This window comes from Octodon degus, unplaced genomic scaffold (assembly GCF_000260255.1).
Source record: "Octodon degus isolate 3935 unplaced genomic scaffold, OctDeg1.0 scaffold00009, whole genome shotgun sequence".
NCBI lineage: Eukaryota > Metazoa > Chordata > Mammalia > Rodentia > Octodontidae > Octodon > Octodon degus.
Window position 1 is genome coordinate 11,575,387 of NW_004524585.1, and position 22,087 is coordinate 11,597,473.

The following is a 22,087-nucleotide window of genomic DNA, read 5'->3' on the forward strand; positions in this document are numbered from 1 at the left end:
ACCTAAGCTGTCAGGGTGGTCCTTGGGGCAGGGGGCTGCCCCTGCAGGTTGTTACAGCAACCCACACCAGAGGCCTGGAGAGGGCCCAGGAGGAGCACGATGGTCACTGTGGCTCTCTTGGGAGGAGAACACACTTCCACGTTCCCTGGAAGGTGCATCATCCATAAGCACCAGGAGTGAGAGCGGCACTGGCTTGGAAGCAAGCAATAGGCCTTTTAGAGAGGTTATATCTTACACCAACAGCAGGAGAGGACAAATTTGGGATGGAAAAGGATTTCCCCAGCATGGGAGCCATCAGCCACAGGGTGCAGAAGCCAAGGAAAGACAGCATCTGCATCTGGAATGCACTTACTTAGTTTTCTTTGTTTGTTTCCTTGCTTACTGTGTGGTGATAGGGACAGAACCTAGGGCCTCCTGCATGCCAGGCAGGAAGTCTACCACGTTATTACTGCTGAATCACACCCCAGCCCTTCAAAGCAGTTCTTTGAATGTTTATTGAATGCCTTTATATTCTAGGTATCTCTGTCAAGTGGGAGGATTCACTAAGATTGTTTGCCTTGAAGGAGCTCAGTCAAAGGCATCATTCTCTACTAATAATTAGATTTAGACAAGTATAATATTTATTGGGCAGGGTGCTTTTAGGTTTATTAACTCATACTTCACACTCTTTCCAGGCAAATGCTATTATTCCTCCCACTTTACAGAAGGGAAAACAGAGGCCTTAGAGCTGTGAAGGGACATGATTATGATGGGGGGGGGGTCACAGAGCCACTGAGTTGTGCTGGGTAATGAAAGGCAGGCGTGGTGCCAGGCCCATGGTGGGTGCTCAGAACCAGTGCCAGGTGGATGTGTACAAATGCCATAAGGATTCAGAGGATGCCAGCTTGTAGGAGCGGTGACCATGGGACACAGCTCTGGCTGGGGCCAGGGTTCATCTTCCCAATACCCTAATTGACCTTTGCAGAGGGCAGATCCTAAGTCCCTGCCCCAAGGAACTGTGTAGTGGTGGGTGTGTCCATTGACTTCACTGTGCTGCCGGCTTCCCAGTGTGTACCTGTTTTAGGCCAAGTTGCGTACCTTAAATATATACAATAAAAAGTAATGCAACCTAAGTGAACTCTGCCTGGCTGAGAGCTGGACAATCTGAGTCCAGAGCAAAGACAGCATTCTGAACCTCTTCTCCTATAGGGGCAGGGGCAGAGACAGGGAGGGGCAGGTGGGTGGGTCCCTCTCTCCTGGGGTGCACACAGCAGAATCCGGGGTCTTGTCCTTCACTGTTTCTTCAAAACAGTCCAGACCTCCAACTTAGGTATCAGCTGGAAGGCCACGGGGAGCCCCCCCCCCCCGACTTCCCCACCCTCCGGCCTGGTTTTGCTACCTTCTGCCCCTCACTTCTACAGCAGTCTCCCGCTTATCAGCCCTGTTTAGCTCGGAGATGATGGCAATGACACAGCAGCAGCCTCCTGGGGTGGTCTGGTTGCATTGTATGGTGGAGCTCAGAGAATACTTTCCTGGTGCCCCAGGCTGCCTTCCACTCTGTACCATCCTGGCAGCCTCAGCCCCTCACCTCCCTCCACCCTGGACCCCATCCTGGTGTGTCCGGCCCTCAGAGAGGACAGATAGTCCCTCTGGCTGTCCTAGGGCTGCCAAGGGAAGCTTCCAGGATGATGTTTCATGCCTGTTGGTCCTCTTGCTTCTCAGTGGAGAGCAGCAATGGAAACTGAAAATATAGACCTTCTTGTCAAAAGAATATGAAGGCTTTCAAAATGGCAATGGCAGAGAATTAAGCCTGGGCCCTCTGAGTGTGGACGCCGGGGGGCATCATAAGGTGATGGGGTGCAGCAGGTTTTGTGTTTTGGTATCCAATGCAGCCACAGACTAGACCCGAATACAGTGTCATCAGGCAAACCGTTCTCCTTGGGAGCCAGAGATAGATCAGAGGAGAGAACAGAGGCCACAGAATGAGCCAGGGTAACTGAAGCTCACCCAGTCAAAAAAGGTCTCTCAATCTAAAGGGTGAGATTTGAGTGAAGCTATTCTTTTTCCCCAAAGAGCTTCTGTCTGTGTAATACATAGGTGCTTTGAGCAAGTTTGTGGCTTCTTAATGGGTCAGCACTCCAATGTGCACATGTGCCGATACACACACGTACCTTCCCACATGGAGCATGCATGTCTGCAGACAGGCACATCCAGGAGCCCACATGTTCCAACACATGACCTCCTCCTTATAAATTCAGGTTCATTTAGCCAAGCGAAGGTTGCTACAACCAAAGCCCAGGCACCAAGAATGAGGGTACTCTCTGCGTCCCTTGAGTCCGTGTATGGCTGAGATGTCTTGGCTGTATCCTCTGGGTTGCCAGGCTGACCTTCCAGGACAGTCATGGGTCAGACCCAGTAACTTGATAAAACAGTGTCAGTGAGGGGAGCGCCTGCTGGGGGCACCCTGTTTGGGGGGAGTCCCTGGCTGTCATTTGAGGGACCCAGTGCTTTTTGCCTGGGCCTTTGGCCATCCTGAAGGGCTGTGGTTGGAGGCTCTCAGCTTCAGAGTCTGCCTCACCACCTTCTTTTAACCCTGGCACTCCTCTTCCTTCCCGCTTTCCTGGCACCAGCCTCATCCCCTTGCCTTTTGTGAGAAAACTGGGCCTGAATGGGGCTCCCCCCACGGACCATTTGAAATCCCCACCTTGCCCCTCCCTGGCTCTCCATGGAGTGCTGCAGCTGGGCTGCACTGTCTTGGGGCAGGATGTGGGGGTGGCCATGCGGTGCAGCACCCTCCTCCCCAGGGGAGAACAATGAGGCAGGGTGGTGGGGCGGAGAGAGTGGGTGGGTGGGGGCCTTGGAGCGGCATCAGAGCCTCCAGTGCGGCCCCTGAAGGGACAGCTGAGTGATGGGACCTGAGTCATATGCCCCGAGAGCGCCTTGAACTCCCGCTCTGTGCCTGTCCAGACACATCGAGCAATGCACAGGGTAGATATTTAGAGATAATCGTTTTTGTGGCACCTTGAACCTCCCTCCTTGCTCAGGATGAGCTGGGCCCACGACTCGATGGGGAGGAGTCTCATCAGACCCCAACCTGCAGTGGAGTTCTTGTGGATATCACCCCGCTTTCCCCACCACTGTCCAGTGTGCCCCTGCATCAGCCTGTGCCGGTGGTAACCCAAGGCCAGCGGATGAAGCCTGGGAACTTCCCGAGACCAGACCCGGCTTCAACTCCTGGAGGATCCCTGTCCTTCTTCTCCTCTCCTGGTTCCACTGTGACCGCCAGCATGCTAGACATAGCCAGCTGACACAACACGGCTACAGAGGCCAGAGATGGCCCTGCAGTTTCCACAGGGCAGCAGGAGGGAAAAGTAGATGAGAACCAGCCCGAGTTCAGTGTGCCAGGGCCTCAGCTCTACCCTGCATGGAATGTCTTCTTTTCTTGGAGGACATGGAGTCCAGAGTCTGAGCTTTATCAAAGATAAAACATTTGAGACTAAACAGTCTTTTTATAGATTGGAACCGGGCTCTCAAGCCTGCTATTCCCAGTCTGCTTGACTTTCTTTTTCTTTCTTTCTTTCTTTCTTCCCCCCCTTCTTTTTTTCTTTCTTTCTCTCTCTCTCTCTCTCTCTCTCTCTCTCTCTCTCTCTCCTCCCCCCCCTTCTTTTTTTTTCTTTCTACAGGGTCTCAGTAGTACGGTCTGGCCTGGACTCATTGTGTAGTCCAGGCTGGTCTTGAACTCGCCTCGAAGCCATGGACTCCCAAGTGCTGGGATTGCAGACATGTGCCACCACACCCAGCTTCCAGCCTGCCTTTCTAAAGCACACACACACACTGCAGACTCTGTTCTCTGGGAGAAACAGAGCCACTGAGGCCTGGGGCAAATGTGCTTCCCAAGGAAGGGAGTTGGCAGGAGTGCCTGTGCGCACTGCCCAGCTGCATGATGGGCTGCTCCAGGCAGCGTCCCATTATGGGGCAGCATAGAAGGCAGCATCCCTCTACAGGGCGCAGGCATAGCTGAGAAATAGCCACTAAGAAGTTACAATAAACTGGCACCTAAGTGTGTCAGAAACACACACAAATGCAACCTCAGACATGGCTGCTCACTCAAGCTCTAACTGAGAAGAAAACTCGACCATGGGGCATGGGGTGGGACCCACAAACCAAGGCCCAGTTCCTCCCCATCTGGGCCATGGGGTTGGGACTCAAGCCTATAGGAGCTGACAGAAAGGTAGAAGGAGGACAGCAAATATTTGTTGTGTGTGTACTGTTTATTAGAGAGTCTGTAAACATTAGCTCACTTAATCCTTACAAGGCCTTTACTAGCTTGTTATTCATCCATTCTTATGGAGGAGGAAACAAAGGGTCAGGCTGGTTAAGAGCCCAGGGTCTGGTAGGTAACCAGGGCAGGGAGACTTGGCTTCAGGGCCTTCTGATTCCCGGGAGGTTCTATGCTTTTTTCTTTTTGTTTTCTTAAATGTAAGATGGAAGCTAACCTGGGTTTGTTGTAAGGATTAAATAGGATTATTTGGATAAAGGTCTGCCAGTACCTGGCAGGGAGTGGGCCTCTAGTAATGTCAATGTGAAGATTGTGGTTATTTGGTGTACCGGGTGTCTTAGAGGACAGTGACACCAAAGCCACCCATGAGATGTCTTAGGTAACAGGAAGCTTAGAATGGCCTAGGTTGTGGGTCTGATCTTCACCCCCTTCTGCTTAGGAACTGAGGCATCTTCTGGGGTGCAGGAAGAGGTCATGACCTCCCATAGGAGAAGGGCAGGAACTGGGCAGGGACACACAGGAAGAAAATTGGCAGAGGGAGCTCTCAGAGGGCATCAAAGCCCACTGCATCTGGAGCTGACTGAAAAACTGTTGCCCTGTGGCCGGCCCAGGGTGTGCACCCCAGTGTGCGAATGCCTTGAGCCTCCTCTGTACGTCAGAATGGCAGTGATCCTGGGCCTCAGTGTCCCCTCTGGTAAAAAAGGAGATGAAGTAGTTTTTGCATTAAGGGATTCCCTGGCCCTGCTCTGAAATTCCATTCATTTTCCTCTTTCTGTAATGGAGATCAGTTTCCTGCATAGTCTTAGGGAAGCCCTAGAGGGGACTGTGAAGGGCAGAATGGCTTACACAGTGGGAAGGTGGTGGGACCCTGGGGTCCCCACAGTGGCTGGTGCTAAGTAGAACAGAAGGGCACAGAGGGGCTGCTCACAGAGCCTGGTGTTCTCTTTCTATACAGAGACCTCAGCATGAACAACCTCACGGAGCTTCAGCCCGGCCTCTTCCGCCACCTGCGATTCCTGGAGGAACTGTGAGTGGTGCTCCAAGGGATGAGAGTGGGAGGCAAAGCTGTGCTCTCCTGCACTGGCTGCAGGTTCCAGGGTACCTTGGGAGGAGGGTGGAGCTGGAGGGGAAAGACAGCGGCTTGGGAGATAGCTCTTCTTGACAGGTGTTTGGCTGGTGTCTAACCCATAGGTGACCCTGGGCAGCAGTGCTGGACCACAGGGTCTAAAATGTACTTTTTTTTGGTTTGTTTTGTTTTGATTGAAAATTTAAAAAAAAAAAAATCCTTTCATTGCTTGACATAGAAAGGCTCCCAGGGAGAAGCTTGACCTTCCTGAAATCCACTTTTGTTCTCCCAGTGTCTCTTTGTAGAGTTCCCTTTTAATGTCCATGGTTGGGCTTCTCCCCAAAGTCCCCTGTCTCCTGCCTCCAGCTCCTCCCCAGGACCTGGTGGTTCTTCTGAGATGTTCCTCACTCCCCCGCCTTATTTTCTGTTCCTACTGCTCCTGAGCTAGCCTCCCCCATTTCTTAGTAGCATATCTCCTCCTTCCATTCTAATACATCTGAAACCCTCAGAGTGTACCTCATCGGCTCAAGACCTTTCATGATTCTCCATAGCCCGAAGGGTCTTCTTCTTAGACCTTCCCTTATAGCTCGACTTCCTCCCTAAGTGCTTCCTGGCTAATCTCCCCCACACCCTACGTGTCCCCCTCAGGCTGAAATCTAGAGTCTGGCCTAGGTGCTCTTGAGCAAGTTATTGCCCAGCAAGAGTGCCCACCCCACCTACCTGCCCCAGGAGGTCACATCACTCTGTCCCTGTTTTCACTTTCATCCTAGCTCTATTCTCAATACCTCCCAGACCCATCTATCTTTCTGTTCACACCATCATAGCTCCTGGGGGAAAGTTTGCTTAAATTCCATGAACTGTGGGCTTCTGGCTCTGAAAACACCTTGAATCTCTACCTTGGCCTCAAGGGTACTATTCCCTTAGCAAGTGTTCCTACCTCACCCCAGCCCCAAGGGCCCAGCCTGTCCTGTCCAAGGTAGGAGTCCATCAACCACGGGGCTATGGCTGGGTATGGAGGCCAGGTTCTGTGGGACCCTTCTGTGGGAAAGTGAGCTTAGTCATACCATGCCCTCAGGGAGCTTGTGTATGAGACAGAGGACCCTCAATAGTCAACCAGGGGAATGTGGCCTCATGGGTTGGGGCATCCAGGCACTGTGCAGGAGGATGGGGCTGCCATTGGGCAGGGAATCCTTCCTGGAGAAGGAGGAAGAGGAGAAGGAGTAGGAGAAGGAAGAGGAAGAGGAAAAGAAGGGAGAGGAGGAAAAGAAGGAGGAGGAGGAAGAGGAGGAGGAGAGGAGGAGAGAGGAGACAGCTCTTAAAGAAAGTGGACAGATTACCTTTAGGGGAGGTGGGAATGACAAGCAAAAGCAAAGGACAGGGGACTCAGAGCAGGAGAGCCAGTGACAGGGGCACAGTCTGAGAGCTCAAGGCTGATTCTATATCTGCTGCTCCTGGAAAGGGAGCTGGACCTATTTTAAGGGCCCTACCCAAAAGGGAACATCTACAGAACACAGGCTTGGGGACCTCAGTTAACACAACGCCTCCCCACACAGTTACTTTATAAACAACAAGTGTCAAATAAAGAGACATAAGAGACTTTTATTGGAGAATATGGGGAATCCAGGGCTCTGTTCATACTAAGCAAGCGCTTCACTACTGAGGGGCTGAGCTCAAGGCCTTCAACACTGAACTCTACCCCAGCCTTTCTCATTTTTTGTTTTCAAAGAGGGTTTCACCAATTTGCCAAATTGCCCATCCTGAGCTCAAACTTGGGTTGTTCATTCCCCAGCCTCCCAGAACTCTATGATTATAAGCGTGTGCCAATATGTCTAGTTCCAAGATAATATTTTTAAAACCTTGGGTCTCTGAGGCATCCACATTAAACTCTAGCTGGTCAAATGTGAGCCCTAAGTGTAGGTATTGAATATATTTTTATTTCATTTGCTACTCTTAGAATTGATCACTATGACAGGCATGGTGACAATTGTTGGAGGTATTCCAGCACCCCATTTCCTAAAGCTCCTTGGTTGGTGGGGGTAACTTGTGTCCCACCCCTCCACTGTGACATGGTACAGTAATCCAGGGCAGGCTGTGGGTGATTCAGGACAGCCCAGAGGACAATGTGATACTGCAGAGCAGCCATGAGCCTTAAAGCTCAGATCTGGGGGAGAACACTTGCCTTGCACCCAACTGGCTCTGTGACCTGGAAAGACCATGCCTGACCTCTCCCAGCCTCAGTTTCCTTATCAGAAGTTTGGGATTAAAGCAGGTTGAGCAGCCCTAAGCCCAAGCTGTACTCTGCAGCCTTTTGGACATTCACATGACAGTGGACAGTTCTGTGCCGGACTGAATGTGACAGATGGCAGTTAGAGCACCAGAGAATGGAATTACTGTAGTGGCCTGGGGTGCAACTCAGTGGTAGAGCACATATTTAGCTTGTGTGAGGTCCTGGCTTCAATGCCCAGCAGCAAAAACAAAACAAAAATGTATAAAATTACCTCCAGGGTATGTATACTCGAGACGGTGGATTTTCTGTTTAGACTTGGGACCCATCCTTAAGATAGATAATTATACATTTGCAAATTTTCCAAAATCTGAAAAAAGTCTGAAATTCCAATGCCTCTGGTCTAAAGCATTTCAAATAAGAGGTCCTCAAACTGTAATCAGCACCTTGCAGGGTTATTACGTGAATTTCGATGAGGTGTGTAAAGTGCTAAGCCAGCTGGAGAGCTTAGTAAATGGTAGTTACCGCCGCATCTTCCCCTCGCCTGTCCCATTAGTTCACAAATCAATGGAGGTCACCCTCTCTCTGGGTAGCTGGCCAACATCACTGAGCCTTGTCTCTGATTTCCAGGCGTCTCTCAGGGAACCATCTCTCCCACATCCCGGGACAAGCATTCTCTGGCCTCTACAGCCTGAAAATCCTGTAAGTAGGGTCCACCTTTTTTTTTTTTTTTTTTTTTTGTGGAACCGGGGATTGAACTCAGGCCCTTGTGCTTGCCAGGGAAGCGCTTATTCCATGGAGCCATCTCCCTGGCCCTACCCTCTTTTTACTTACAGGGGCCACGTTTGAGAATCACGGTCAAATTGAAGTTTTGTAATCTGACCCTGAGTTTCCCACCATTTCTTCTCCCCTCCCCTCCCCTTCCCTCTGCTCTCCTCTCTTCTCTCACTTTTCATTTCCCTTGCTGTTTTCGCTTCTTTGCCTCATGTTGTCTGCGCAGCTTCTTTGCCTCATGTTGTCTGCGCAGGCAGGCTCACGATACCATGGCAACTGTGCAGGAAGTGCAGGGTCTTTATTTTCTGCTCTGATTGAGAACCACCAGCATGGGTCGTTGTCCCTAGACCATTTTGTCTATGGAAGGGTACGACTGCATCTGAAGAGGAGGACTGCAGGTGGGTTTCTTTAGGCTTAACTTTAGTCTCTGAGTCACAGGCCCTGAACATCTGTTCTCATGGCAAACCCAGCTCCTCCTGCAGACTCCAGGCTGCCACCTCCCAGCCCTTGCACCTTTTCTTCAAAGTAAAAGAGAAGTGAGAGTTGTGGAGGACCTTGTGGTATTGTACCTGGCTTCCTTTTACCATTGAACTGTTGACCCATTTTAGAGGAGGGAAGGTAGAGGCACTGTCTTCTGTCACCCAAGTCTCTGTTCTATCTTGTCCCAATGATGGGTCAGGGAGAAAAGTGGCAGAAGAAAGAGGAGGATACACCAAGTCTCAAGGTGGTTGGGAGAGGTTCCTGGAGAGAACACACTGCCTTAGGAGTGAGTTTGGGGAGAAAATAAAGATTTTGAGGGCTTATTCTGAAGAAATAAAATAAGCATTTGGGGGCTTCCTTAAAGTGGTGAGCCACTCTCCAGGTCTGCTGGCCCTGCCTATATTTGTAGGTCTTCTTTGTATAGTTGAGTAGGCTGTTAACTGCACAAGAGCATCACTGAAAGGATGGGGGGGGGGATGAAATCCAGTTTTGTGCCCTGGGTTGGACTGCATGTGTCCTTGGACTGCTGGTAGCCTTCATGCATGGTCCAGGAAATCCAGGCTTCCAGCAGTCAACTGTCCCTGGCTAAGCACTGGCTCTCTTTCCTGCCTTGCTGGTCCCTGGCACCTCTGGGCCCCAACATCTCTCTCTAGCTTCCTCTGTGTCTGACTCCCAGGCTCCCCACTCTGCCTGGAGGTCCTTCCTGTCTGTGTCCTCAGCTCCAGTCTCTTGTCTCCACTCTTCTTCTGCATTGCTCAGACTGTGCCCACCCTCTCCCTTCCCCTCAGCCCTCCTCCTTCCAGCCTGATCTCTGTCTCACTCTCCACAAACACTGCTGCCCCAGGGAGGTGAGGAGATGTTGGGCCCATGGCGTGGTGGGTGCGGGCAGCCTGCTTGGTGGCGTGTCTGTGCCCTGGTGGCAGGCTCAGACCTGCAGCCCGGATTAGAGAGCAGGGCTGTGTGTGCTGGGCTCTCAGAAGATGTGAGGCTCACATCCCGCTCCTAAGACGCCGGCTTAGAGATGAGCCTGCTCTTTCTTCTCTGCCTGCATTAGGCAATAAATCAAAGCTTGGGAGAAACCGCAGGCTGCCCGCCCACCCACCCCCTTTCCACCAGCGGCGCCTTGGCATGGTGAGGAGGGCAGCCGGGAGGGGGTGCAGCAGGTAGAAGCCAAGACCACTGGCCTTTCCCCCTGCCAGTGACTCCATTTTGCCCCACCTCAGAGAAGCCTCTCTCCTCCAGGGCAGTCCTGTCTCTCTGGTAAGCCCAGGTGGCTGCATGGGGACATCCTTTTGCACAAATACCTCAGAGTGAAAGATGGCACACATATCCCAAGCATGGTGACCTTGTCCATGAATGATGTTGTTTCTCCTCTTGCAAGCTTCTTCTCTCTTCCTTTTCAGACCTGCAAGAAAAGCAGAGCGGTAGAGCTGTCCTCAGCCCAGCAGCCCTCAGGCTGGGACCTCCTTTTGGAGATCTTAGCTGTTCTCTGCCACCCTTAAGTGCAGGGCCCTTCTCAGAGCTGTGCCTCCCTTTCTGCAGGCCTGGATGTCCCTGGGGTTCACTGTGCCCCTTTCTTGCTCTCCCCAGGGCAGAGGGTGAAAGAAAAGGGTTTCCTTCTCTGATCCTTTCCTTAGTGACTGCTGCAGAAGCCCTCCTTTGTGTCATTCACACCCACCCAGTGCTTACCCTGGAGGAGTCGCTCTGTTCCTTTCCTCCTCGGCTCCTTAAGCCCCCAAGCCCACAGGCCCTGATGGGGCATGGATCGAGAGTCAGACCTCTCTGCACAGGGTGGTATATGCCTGGAATCCCAGTGCTCAGGAGGCTAGGCTGAGAGGTCACAGGTATAAGGGCAAGCTGGGAAATTTAGTGAGGCCCTGTCTCAAAATAAAAATAAAAAGTCCTGGGGTATAGGTCAGCAGTAGTATGTTTGCCTAGCATGCGTGTGGTCCTGAGTTCGATCTCCAGATCCTTGGGGTAGGTTATAGCACCCTGTAGAGATGGCCATCCTCATCCCTATCTGTTCCTCAGACCCAGGAAGGCCCAGACACAAGAGTTACCACCCAGCCACACTGCGAAGGGAAACCACTATTCCTGCTGCCTCAGACATGCAAGACAAGACCTGGACACTTCCGCCCTGTGTACCCTTGCAGGGCCAGGGGTAGCTGTGGCCAGAACTCACATGCCCCAGTGCCCAGCTTGAGGGTTGGGGTGGGTCTGTCAGGCTTCTGGGTCTTTATCTCTAAAGGTTCCAGTGTATCCCTCTCACAGGTCTCTTTCCTGACTCCCCACTCGCCCACGCCACTCAGCCAAGGCCAGGCCTTGGCCTCCTCCCTCCTCTGTGACTAGTTTGTGTCATCTCTGTGTTAGGCTGCTGTGGCCCCAGCTAGGAGGGTCCTGCTGGACCTCAGTCACTTCTCAACAGACCTAGATCTATAAAGAAGGGGCTGTCAAGGGCTCCCTCCCTGCCTGCCTCCGGGAGACTGGGCAGGAGCCTCCACAGGTACCCTGCTCCTGGGCAGAGCCCAGCACCTCTACAGTCAGTGGCTGAGGATTCCTGCCCTGCGCTGTTTGGTAAAGCCTAGAGCTCTGGAACCGTGGCCTGCTGCTTCTACTCTGGGACCTGTCCCAGCTGCAGCCCTGGCTGGGGGGGCATAGAGAAGTGGGAGGGAGCTGGTGTCTTGGGTCACCTCCAGAGGAAACCTCCTTATGCTCACCTCTAGCATAGCCCGCTTCTCACTGCTGGAGCCTCTAAGGGTGACAGTGACTGTGTTATCTTCCACCTGGCTGGACAGGAGCCACACTGGCCTGAAATAAAGGCTCCATCAGTGCCGAGAAACTGAATTAACCTGACCAGACGGTGAATGTTTAAGTCCTGGGATGCTGGATGCTGAGCCTCGCTAGCATGGCTCCTGAGAGAAGCCTGGCCAGATCCCAGCGAGACCTTTTGAGATGTTCTCCACTGAGGCCGAGCCTGCTACCCTATCCTTTCAAGAGACTGGAAGACAGGACGGGGGTCTCCTCTGTAGCTGGAAGACTTGAGGCCAGACCAGCATCTCAGCATGACAGCTGGCAGATTCTCTTTCTCTGAGACACTGTCTTTCTACCTTTAAAATGGAGGAGCTGGAATAAATTTCCCAAGATTGTAAGCTATAGAAATTTAAAGCAGGGGCTGGGGGTGTAGCTCAATGGTAGAGTGCTTATTTAGCATCAAAGAGTGCTTGCCTAACATCCCTATCTGGAAGAAAGAAAGAAAGAAGAGAGAAGTGGGGAAGAGGAGGAGAGGAGAGGGGAGGGGAGGGGAGGGGAAGAGAGGCAGAGAGACCTACATGCAGGCAGAGATGAAGGAGGAAGGAAGCAGAGAAGGAAGAAAGGAGAGAAAGAGGAAGACAGAAGGAAGTTAGGAAAGAGGAAGAAGGGGAAAGGAAAACTTAAAACCCAAAACACCATATACAGAAGTCCTGATACAGAAGCAGGTGAAGGACTTGCAGGTGTGGAGCGTGGGTGGGCTCCAGGCTGCGTCTCCCCTACCCACCTTGGTGATCCCAGACACCTCCACAGAGCCAAAGGAAGGGCTTTGAAAACTACATGTCACCTCTCTAGGGTCTCTGGCTCTTCTAGCTGTGGCAGTCATGGCTCCACCTCCAATGCCTCCCTGGCCAGAGTTCCTCATTGCCTGTGAAGAGAGGGGTGCCGAGGACTAGATTTCCAACAAGTGTGTGGCTGCAAATTAGCTTCTTGGGCCCTGCGGCCAGGTTCCAGCAACAGGAGGGCAGTCTAGACAGTGGACTGTTCCCACTGGTCAGCACAGACTTACCTGTGTGTGACTGTGTGAGACTGGGTCACCAGGACAGCCTGATGCAGGATCTGGGCCACCTCACAATATACAGACAACAGTGCCAGCGAACACTTGTCTAGAGCCCTGGCACAGTAGGCACAGCCTTACCCTCATTCACATCCTCCTCTTCCACAAAGAAAGCACTAGCATCTCAGCTAAATGAAAGGGAAACTGAGGCCCAGGAGGAAAACCTCCACTTCTTCAGGTGCTTCTTCGCCAAACTCAGCAGAACCTTGTGCATGCTGACTTGTGGCCCTCACTGCTTCCCAGTGCAGCCTCATCCTTTATCTTCATCATTTTCCTGGCTCTTGTGCCATCCTGGACCCCTTCTGAGATACCGTTGTCCAAGGCACACCGCCCAGCATCATAGCCCCCTTGGGTTCCCCACTAACAGGATAGGGGACTGGACCAGGATTCTTCCCAGGGCTCTGAAGCTGAAAAAAGAGAGTGTCTAATATGGGGTGGGGTCCTCAAGGGATTAGCTCTCCAGTCCTGTCTTCAACCCCAAGATCTGCCCACCATGGGGTTCTTAAAGCCCTTTCTCTTCCTTCCCAGAATGCTGCAGAACAACCAGCTGGGAGGAATCCCCGCCGAGGCGCTGTGGGAGCTGCCGAGCCTGCAGTCTCTGTGAGTCACCAAGGGCTGTCCTGGGAGTCACCAGCTTCCTAGGGCCTGAGTCACAGCTGGGGCCCCCCCTGCCTCGGCTCCCCATTCTCCTCAAGCCCCCCTTTCCTGCTCCATACTCTAGACAGGGAGCCGCTCCTGGCTCCGGTTGCTTCAGGGGCTTGTTGTCATCCTCAGTGTGTGTATGTATACACTTGTCTGTGTATCTTGGGGCAGGGAGGCCTTCCTCAGAGGACTGTGGGAATAGGACCTCCCTAGGTAGGGCCACCAGGGCAGCAGTCCCCAGGCAACTGGCATTCTGCCATTGCAGCCTGGGGGTGGGGTTTCGGGAAGGGGCTGTTTCCTCCACCTAGCTGCTCTGGCCCTCAGGGCTCTGTGGGTGGAGGGGAGGCTGGGCTCGCACACCCACTTCTCCTCTAGGAGGGTGGGACTGCAGTCAGGGCTCAGGCCACCGGTGACAGAACCATTCCATCACGAGCCCTGCAGTTTCTGTCTTATCCAGTAGGGGCGCCATGGCAGCAAATCTGCGCCGGTGCGCAGAGGCAGGAGCAGGTGCTCTAGGCTGATGGCACCCAAGCCGATGTTACTGCCCTGAGGACAAGTGCTGCCTTTATTCACAGGGTGCACAACATGGGCCTGGAATGTGATATATGCCTCGCACATGCCTGTGGGCCCCAGCTGAACTACAGGTGCATCTATACCTAGGATACGAGGATGAATATGGATTTAGGGAGAAATCAAAGTTGGAAGACAGGTTGAGGCAAGGGCAATTGGCCAGTGCAGGAAACTAAGACACAGAGTGTGCGACAAGGGCCTGTGTTATCCTTGGCCATGGGCGCTGTCATGGTGGCCCAGCTAACTAGCTGTGCCACACCAAATGCCCTTGGTTAGGGCTTTTCTCCCGTGCAGCCACCCCGGGCATCCTCTGCCCTCCTGCTCTGGGTCTACACCCTAATATCCTGCCCTTCAGGTGCCTGTTTGTCCCTAGGGGCAAAAAATAACTTCCCTTATTCTCCCATCTTTGCGCCCTCTGTCTGCATGAGTCTGGAGGGTGCCTCTCTCCCTCCAGCCGGTCTCGCCACTGGACAGGACCCGAGGGGAAAGGGTCAGGAGGCCAAAGGCTGGAATAGCCTGTTCTTGCACCCTACTGGCAGGGAAGACCAAACATTTGCTTAGGGCACCAGTGAACAGCATGGGCAGCCTCACATAAGGTGTGTGTGTGTGTGTGTGTGTGTGTGTGTGTGTGTGTGTTGAGGGCAGAAGGAAAGGCTGACACTATCCAAAGCATCGAAGAGGACTTCATAGGAAAAAATGGGACTTATATTAGGTTTCTTTGCACTTATTAAGCTGATTTTTTAAAAATTTATGAATCACATCCTTTGCTTAAAACACCTTAAGATCCCACTTTCAGGCGAGGCAGGGAGCTCCTGGGCTAGCCGTCAGCTTCCTCTACACACTCCAGGAAGTGTATATCCCTTTGGCTTGCACAGCTAGATGGCTAGCGGTCACTCCAGCCCTTTTATGCTCTGCTACTTGGTTGACCTGCACAGGAAACTGATGCGGGTTCCCCACTCCCATCAGTGCAAAGCAGCAGAGTGGATTTTACCTTTTAGGATCCTGTGAAGAAAGCAGCAGCCTGCTAGATAGAGAACTTGGCTTTCAGCCCTGGCTCTGGTCCTCGCAGTCTGTGTCACCTCCCCTCTCTGGGCTTCAGGCTGTGTAGGACTCGCGATCCATCCTGCCTATCTAGCAAAGGTGCCACAGAGATAAATCATATTATATGGGAGATCTGCAACTGCCCAGCTGCACCAAGCTGTGGCGTGAGACATTGTTATTGTGAGATTGCTCATCTAACCAGTCACAAATTCATGCAATTTACCAGTGCTTTTGAAGATTTATTGGGATGACAATGCCTGAATTGAGTCCTTTGCTTGTTTGTTTGTATGTATTTGGTACAGGGTCTCACTACACAGCTTGGACTCATAATGATCCTCCTGTTTTTAGCCTCCCTAGCACTGGGATTGCAGGCATGTGCCACCACACCTGGTCTCGTGGCCAACTCTGTGTTCAGGGGCAGGGCCAGCATGGCATGCAGTGCAGGGAATCAAACTCTGGTCCCAGTGCTTGCCTAAGCAGGCACTTAGTCCACTGAGATATCTCACTGGCCCTCTGAATTGAGTCTTGAAGGATCAGGAAGTATCATTCAGGTAAAGAGGTCAGAAGGACATTACAGACAGAATGTGGAAAATGTAGAGATGATGTGGAGTCAAGAGAATGCTGGAGGATTTACAAGCACAGTTTGGCTGAACTGTTTTGTGGGGACTAGTGGGAAGGGCAGTGATGAGAAAATATCTGGAATTAGCACATAATCATGCCCTACAAGTAGGCAGGGGGATCTCTAAGGACTTGAACTTCATGCTCAACACAATCGGGAGCCATAGAAGGACTTCTGGCAGGACAGCAAGGTGACAGGATCTGTGCTTTTGAAAATCAGCTTGACAGGAGTTGCGGAGGACAGCCTAGAGGTGAAAGCAGGGAAGAGGTGACAGCCCAAAGGAAGCATGACAGTGCCAAAGGAAAGGCAGATTTCCTGGACAGCTTATCTGGCCAGATAAGGCCAGATTCCCTGGGATCAAATCTCAGCTCTTTCCCTCACCAGCTGGAGCACCTGGGGCAGGTTACCCAACCAATGCACTGCTGCTTCCTTTTCAGCAAGTAGAGATGATGCTGGTATCTAAGGTGCAGCCTTGGTATTCATTGGGTATGATGAGTACCAAAATATTGTTTTGGCTGGAAAGGGTAATGTGGTGTGAAGCAATTAACACCAACAAGTTCTAGCTTGTGGGTTAAGTACCCAGCAAATGACCCGTACCAGGACAAAATGTTTCTGTCAACATGCGCTGAGTACCAAATACAATGAGTTTCAAAGCATTGTAGTACCATGGTGTGACTCTGTACTTCAACAGAACTGCAGGAAATGAGTGGATGTCCAGAAGAGACACAGAATAGGAACTTTTATTGCCACCAGTACAATTATTAGTAGTCATAGCATTGACAGATATGAGGATTGGGAAGGGAGAAGTCAAAGTGACACCCATTCCTCTGTCTGTGGCATCTGGGCAGATGGAGGGTTGAGTCACCAAGAGCTTGGCACGTGGCAAGAGCTCATGAGGACCGTGTTGGATGAGCTGTAAATAAAGAATGACCAAGCATACAGGGCAAACTAGAAGTCTTTCCACAGGACATCAGTGGTGTGTGTGTGTGTGTGTGTGTGTGTGTGTGTATGTGTGTGTGTAATGAAGAATGGCACACATAACCCAACTCAAAGATTCTCCGTAGGTATTCTGTCCTGAGCTTTTGGAAGTTGGTAGTGTTCAAGGTGGCTTACCTTAGACCTCACAGTGAGATGCCACCCCACCTAATCCGGGTCCCTCCATATTAGTAACAAAAAACCAAGGTCAGGTTGCAAGGTTAAGGACAGATGAGGGAGTAAAGGACAGTGGGTGGAGGAGCACCCTGAGTGCTAGCCCCACAGGGGCTGTTTTACATACACTATCCCATACCCCTCACAAAACCCCTCTTTAACAGCTGCTGTCTATTATCAGATGAGGAAACAGGCAGACAAGATCAGAGGCTGTGCAAGGTCAGGACTGGAGGCGGAGAGGGCAGTTGTGGGGCTCCAAGTGCCCAAAGGGAGGCTACTTTACAGCTGCTGTCATTTGGAGACTCTTCTGCTTCCCAGGGTATTAGCAAGTGGAGATGGCCTGCTTCCTGTTGGGCGGCATGTATGGTACATGCCTGTGGCTAAGCACTCCCGGGTGCACTGTTCCTCCCCACAGCAGGCCAGGTACACCCTGGGACAGGTGTCTCTGGGGATGGCTATTCCTTATCTCAAGGAAGGAAGGCCCCTGCACCCTCTTGTGGGTACTCTGGGAGCCCCTGGAGGGCTCTGGCCTGTAGTCTACTTTCTGCCAGCTAGAACCAGACACAGGGCTGTAGGAAGTAGGTCTGGGGGAGTTCAGGATGGGGCAGGGTAGAGGATGGGACCAGCCAGCCTGGCATTCCAGGCCCCAGGTACCGAGTCAGACGTGGCGCATGAGCTGTTTGGCTTGGCACCTGGGCTGCAAGCGCCCAGCTCTGCTGCTCCCTCCCTGGATACACTTGCTGCCTGCCTGGCTGACACAGGAGGGGGAGGGTGGCCACACCAGACATGTCACACTAGGCTTGAGCTCATGCCAAGAGAAACCACAGAAAGCCAGTGGAGCCTGGGGGAAAATAGAAACTGGGTGGGGGCAAGGCAGGCCCAGGGGCGAGTGCGTGGAAAAGCAAAACAGCTCAGAAGGAGCTGGGCACTGGGCTGGCCCAGCCCCAGAGAAGCCGGAAAGGCACAGTGGCAGGAATAAAGGGGAGAAAACAGAAAAACAGCCCAATGCCGGACACCCTAGGGGGGAAATGCATAATTACAAAGGACAGCCACAAGGAGCTGGCCCACGTTGTGCAGAGCAGGGGAAATTAATCAAGAGTGGTGCCAGCCTCCCAACCGAAACCCCAGTTAGAACTGCCGCACCCCCTCGGCTCCAGCCAGCCGACCTAAACGCGCTGGCTGCCTGCTGCAGAGGGGGAGGAGGTGTGAGGCTGGGGCGGGTGGCTGTGTGCGTGCAGATGTGCTTGTGGGCACTGGAGGCCGTGGAGCTGGGGTGGGAGGGGTGGCTCGCACTTGGCACACTTCAATACGCTAAGCGTGTTCTGTAGCTCACTTAATCCTGAAAGCCCTCTAAGGTCACTTCCACTATGTCCATTTTACAGAGGCAGCAGCTAAAGCCCAGAGAAGTCAAATAACTTACTTGAGGTCATGCATCTGGGAAAGAGAGAAGCTGGGATTTATTTGAGTTCTGATTCCAACGTGCTAAGTCTTAACTTTAATCCTTTGGCTCCTCTCTGAAGCTGTCATGCGTCAGGTTACAAAGACTTGGGTTTCAGTCCTGGTTCTGTCAATAACTGGCCAAGAAATAAGCCATTTCACCTCTCTCTTTGAGCCTGTGGTTTTCTATCTCTAAGATGGGAGGGCATAGTGGGGTGATCAGGAGGGGTAGCTCCCAAGAGGATGAGGATCTAGAGATTCGAGAGTTTCCTGATGGGGCTATCGGCCCTGGACCAGAATCACCTATGGGGCTGGGAGATAACTTGGTGGCATAAGCAACTTCCTGGTAAGTGCAAGGTCCTGAGTTCAATTCTTGGTACTGGGAAAAAAAAAATCTGCAGTTGCAGAGTCACCTGTGACTCATATGTGCTCGATCACTTTGGGCCTCAGTTTCTCTTTGTGTGCAATGAGAGTGTCCTACTCTGCTGGGAATGCTGCAGAGCTCCATAAGGAGGAATGACCTGCATGTTTCCTGAAGAAAGTGGCTGAGACATCCTGTTCAATGCCAGAGGTCCCATGAGGGCAGGGCTAGGAGATATGTCCCAGGAAAGTCAAAAGCCAAGGGCTTCTGGGAGGTGCCCTGCACCCATTCCTCTGACCCGCCTCCATCCCAGGGATAGTTACACCCCAGAATAATGCTCAGGGACAGGCAAATAAGAACGGTATATAGATGACACGCTGCACATGTGAATAACTTGCGCTTATCTCATTTAGCGACCTCCTGTGGGACAATCGCTGCTAGTGGTTGATCTAGCTCTAAGATGGGAGGGTATAGTGGGATGATCAGGAGGGGTAGCTCCCAAGAGGATGAGGTTCTAGAGATACAAGAGTTTCCTAATGGGGCTATCGGCCCTGGACCAGAATCCTCTATGGGGCTGGGAAAAAGGATTGTTATTTGGAAAAAGGATTTTTTTTTTTTTTTTCAGCTCTAATCAAATTAAGGAACTTGCTAGGATATCATTAGGATTATCTGGAAGGACCCTAAATCCAATGGTAAGAATCCATACAAGAGACTACAAAGGCAGACAAAAAAGGGGGAAATCCACATTAAAAAAAAAAAAAAAAAAAAAAAAAGTCCAACGGGCTGGGGGTTCAATACCTGGGCCTACCATGCTGGCCCTGCCCCCGGGGCGCACTGAGATGGCAATTGAGACTGGGATTTTTTTTTTTTTTTTTTTTTTTTTGGGCCAGCCTGAAGATGCCTTGAGGGCATTTCTGGTTTGGCATATCTGGGTTCGAACCACAGCATCTTGAGCGTGAGTACTGTGTTTTTTTTTTTTTTTTTTGCGGGGGGGTACAATTTTATTTCAAAAGCTTGGATAGCTTCAGTATCCAGGTCTTGACAAAATCAGGACACATGTAAAATACCTTACAATACATTAGATTCCCAGAGGTACCAAAAAGTACAGTAAAATTAACACTTCCATTACAGGAAATGCATGACACAAATAATATAAAATTAAAAGGTGAAAAAAGGTGACACTGGTTTCCTAAGATACAGCTGACTCTTTACAACCATGGTGAGTACTTTGTTTAAGCAGGTACTTAAACAACTGAGCTTATGAGCAGGCCCCCGAGACTGGGCATGGTGGTGCACGCCTGGAATCCCAGTTCTTGGAAGGCTATAAACAGGTGGATCACTATGAGTCAGATCTAGTAGTGAGACCCTGAACATCCTGTAGACCCTAAAGTTAAAAAAAAAAAAAAAATCCTTCTCAAAAAAGAGGGAAAGGCCACATGACGACAGAAGGCAGGGTGGAGGGATGGAGCCATAGGAATGTCAGCAACCACCAGAAGTGGTAGGCAAGGATTCTTTCTTAGAACTTCCAGTCAGAGTGCAGTCCTACTAACACCTCGATATTGGACTTTCTCTTATTTTAATCAATCAATTAGTGGTAGAATGTTGAGGTAGCCCTCACACAAGCTAGGCAGATTCTCCACCACCGAGCTACACCTCCAGTCCAGTGTAAGTGGTCCTTAATCTTCAGCATACCTCAGAGCAGCATGGGTTAGGGGGGTTGCTAACAGAGAGACGGTTGTCCCACCCCCAGCTTTGACCCATTTAGCAGGTCCTGGGGAATTGGGACATAGACATATTGTTTTGGAGTTATCATTCATTCAACTCACTGCAAGGAATAAGACAGATAGAAAGGAGGGGAAATGAGACTGGCACCAGAGGAAGAGCACTTGGAGATGAAACGCTGAAGTTGAGTCTGGAGGAGCCCCTGATTCAGCTGTCCCTTCAGGGAGGGCATGTGGCAGAGGAGACCCTGAGCTGGAAGGAGAAGAGCAGCCTGGCCCCAAGACCTGGGAACTCGGACCCCAGGTCTCATCCTGAAGCTGTTCCCAAGCTCTGCAGGTCACCTGGTGAGTTCTGTCAATTCTCTCACCTTGCCTGCCAGCCAGGGAGGGCCTTGGGGTCCAGCCAAGGGGGTCCCCAGGGACATACGAGGTGGCAGATGGCCTCCCTGGCACAGCTATTTCAAGCTCCTTGATTATATGCTACTGTATTTGGATCTTGCCAAGGTTCCGGGAGTTGATTACTACATGTGTCTGGGGCAGAGGCTTCTCTGAGGTGGGTGAGTGGGCAGGCTGGCAGCCCCCTGCAGCCCATGAGGGTCTGAACATGAGTAATTTGGCTCTTGAGAGGTACTAGGAGAGCATCCTTGGTGGGCTGGACCCTGGGATCTGGTGAAGATACTTTCAGCCATAAATGCTGGTCTGGGACAGACTTGGCCCCAGCTGGGCCACCCAGGAGCATCATGGTGCCTTAGGACCACAGGCAACACCACAGGACAGACTTGTGGGTCTCCTCAGCCCTCCTTCAAGCTAAACATTTCTCTCTGACTTGGCCACTCCTGAGCCCCTCAGAGTTCCAGTAGGCATAGGCCTGAGAGCCTAGAGAGAAGGGAGAGCACTCAAGGTGTGGGACAGCAGTGATGCAGATTGGGCTTCAGCTCAGGGAGTCCCCAGGCACACCCAAGAGGGGCCAACCCCTTCCCTACAGGGCAAGGACCAATTTCTCCTCACTGTCCTCCACTGAAGCAAATGGATCTTCCCAAGCAGCTGATGCTCAAGCAGCTGGCCTGGGTTCTGGGAATGTCAGAAGGAAACACCCATTATGGGTATTTCTCCATCCATCCATCCATCCATCCATCCATCCATCCATCCAGGCATCCACCCATTTATTATTTCCAGCATTGCGGAGTGCTTGACATGCCTGACATAGAAAGCAACGAGAGAATAAAACAAGGCCCTTCAGCAGCTTGTGGTTCTGTAGGGGAATGTCAGTCATACCCAGACCTCCATCTCCCCCAGCTCCCCACATACTGTGCATGCAAGTATACAAGAGTGACTGCTAGTAAAGATGGTGTAAATTTAGTGTAGAAAGGGGGCTAATGAAAACCAGCTGATGTTTAGTGTAGTAAGAATTGTGTTGTAGTTAATGTTTGGCAATTTCTCAGTATGTTACCAGGCTCTGCTGGGCATGCCTCACTGATGCCTTGCAGCAAGGGTCTGAGGGATCTGTGATCCCCGATTTACAGATGAGCAAATGGTAAGGCTTTGGGAGGAGCTTTGCAGTTGTCAGTAACACACAGGAAGGACGAATTTGTAGTACCTTCTCCTGAGAAAGTGTCACCGTCTCCTGACATTTTCTGGGAACTCATGATATCTTTCCAGAAAAATCTAGTCTCACTGGAGTGTTAGAGTATCTCTGAGAGGCAGTGAGTGAATGCTCAGAGGGTAGCTAGGCAGAGGAGACAGCATGTGCCTGCCTGCGGCAGCTTGCTGTCTCTGTTTCTCTGTTTCTTTCTGTCTCTCTCTCTGTCTCTCTGTCTCTGTCTCTGTCTCTCTCTCTCTCTCTCTCTCTCTCTCTCTCTCTCTCTCTCTCTCTCTCTCTC

At 51.6% G+C, this 22,087-nt stretch overlaps 1 protein-coding gene across 1 annotated transcript in view; it reads left to right on the forward strand.

Moving 5' to 3' along the window:
* Lgr6 (leucine rich repeat containing G protein-coupled receptor 6) overlaps positions 1-22,087 on the forward strand; it is a 114,038-nt gene that overhangs the window by 24,149 nt on the left and 67,802 nt on the right. Inside the window, exons 2-4 of the mRNA XM_004625354.2 lie at positions 5,214-5,285; positions 8,179-8,250; positions 13,196-13,267. Coding sequence (XP_004625411.1) covers positions 5,214-5,285; positions 8,179-8,250; positions 13,196-13,267 — 216 coding nt within the window. The remainder of the gene's footprint in view (positions 1-5,213; positions 5,286-8,178; positions 8,251-13,195; positions 13,268-22,087) is intronic.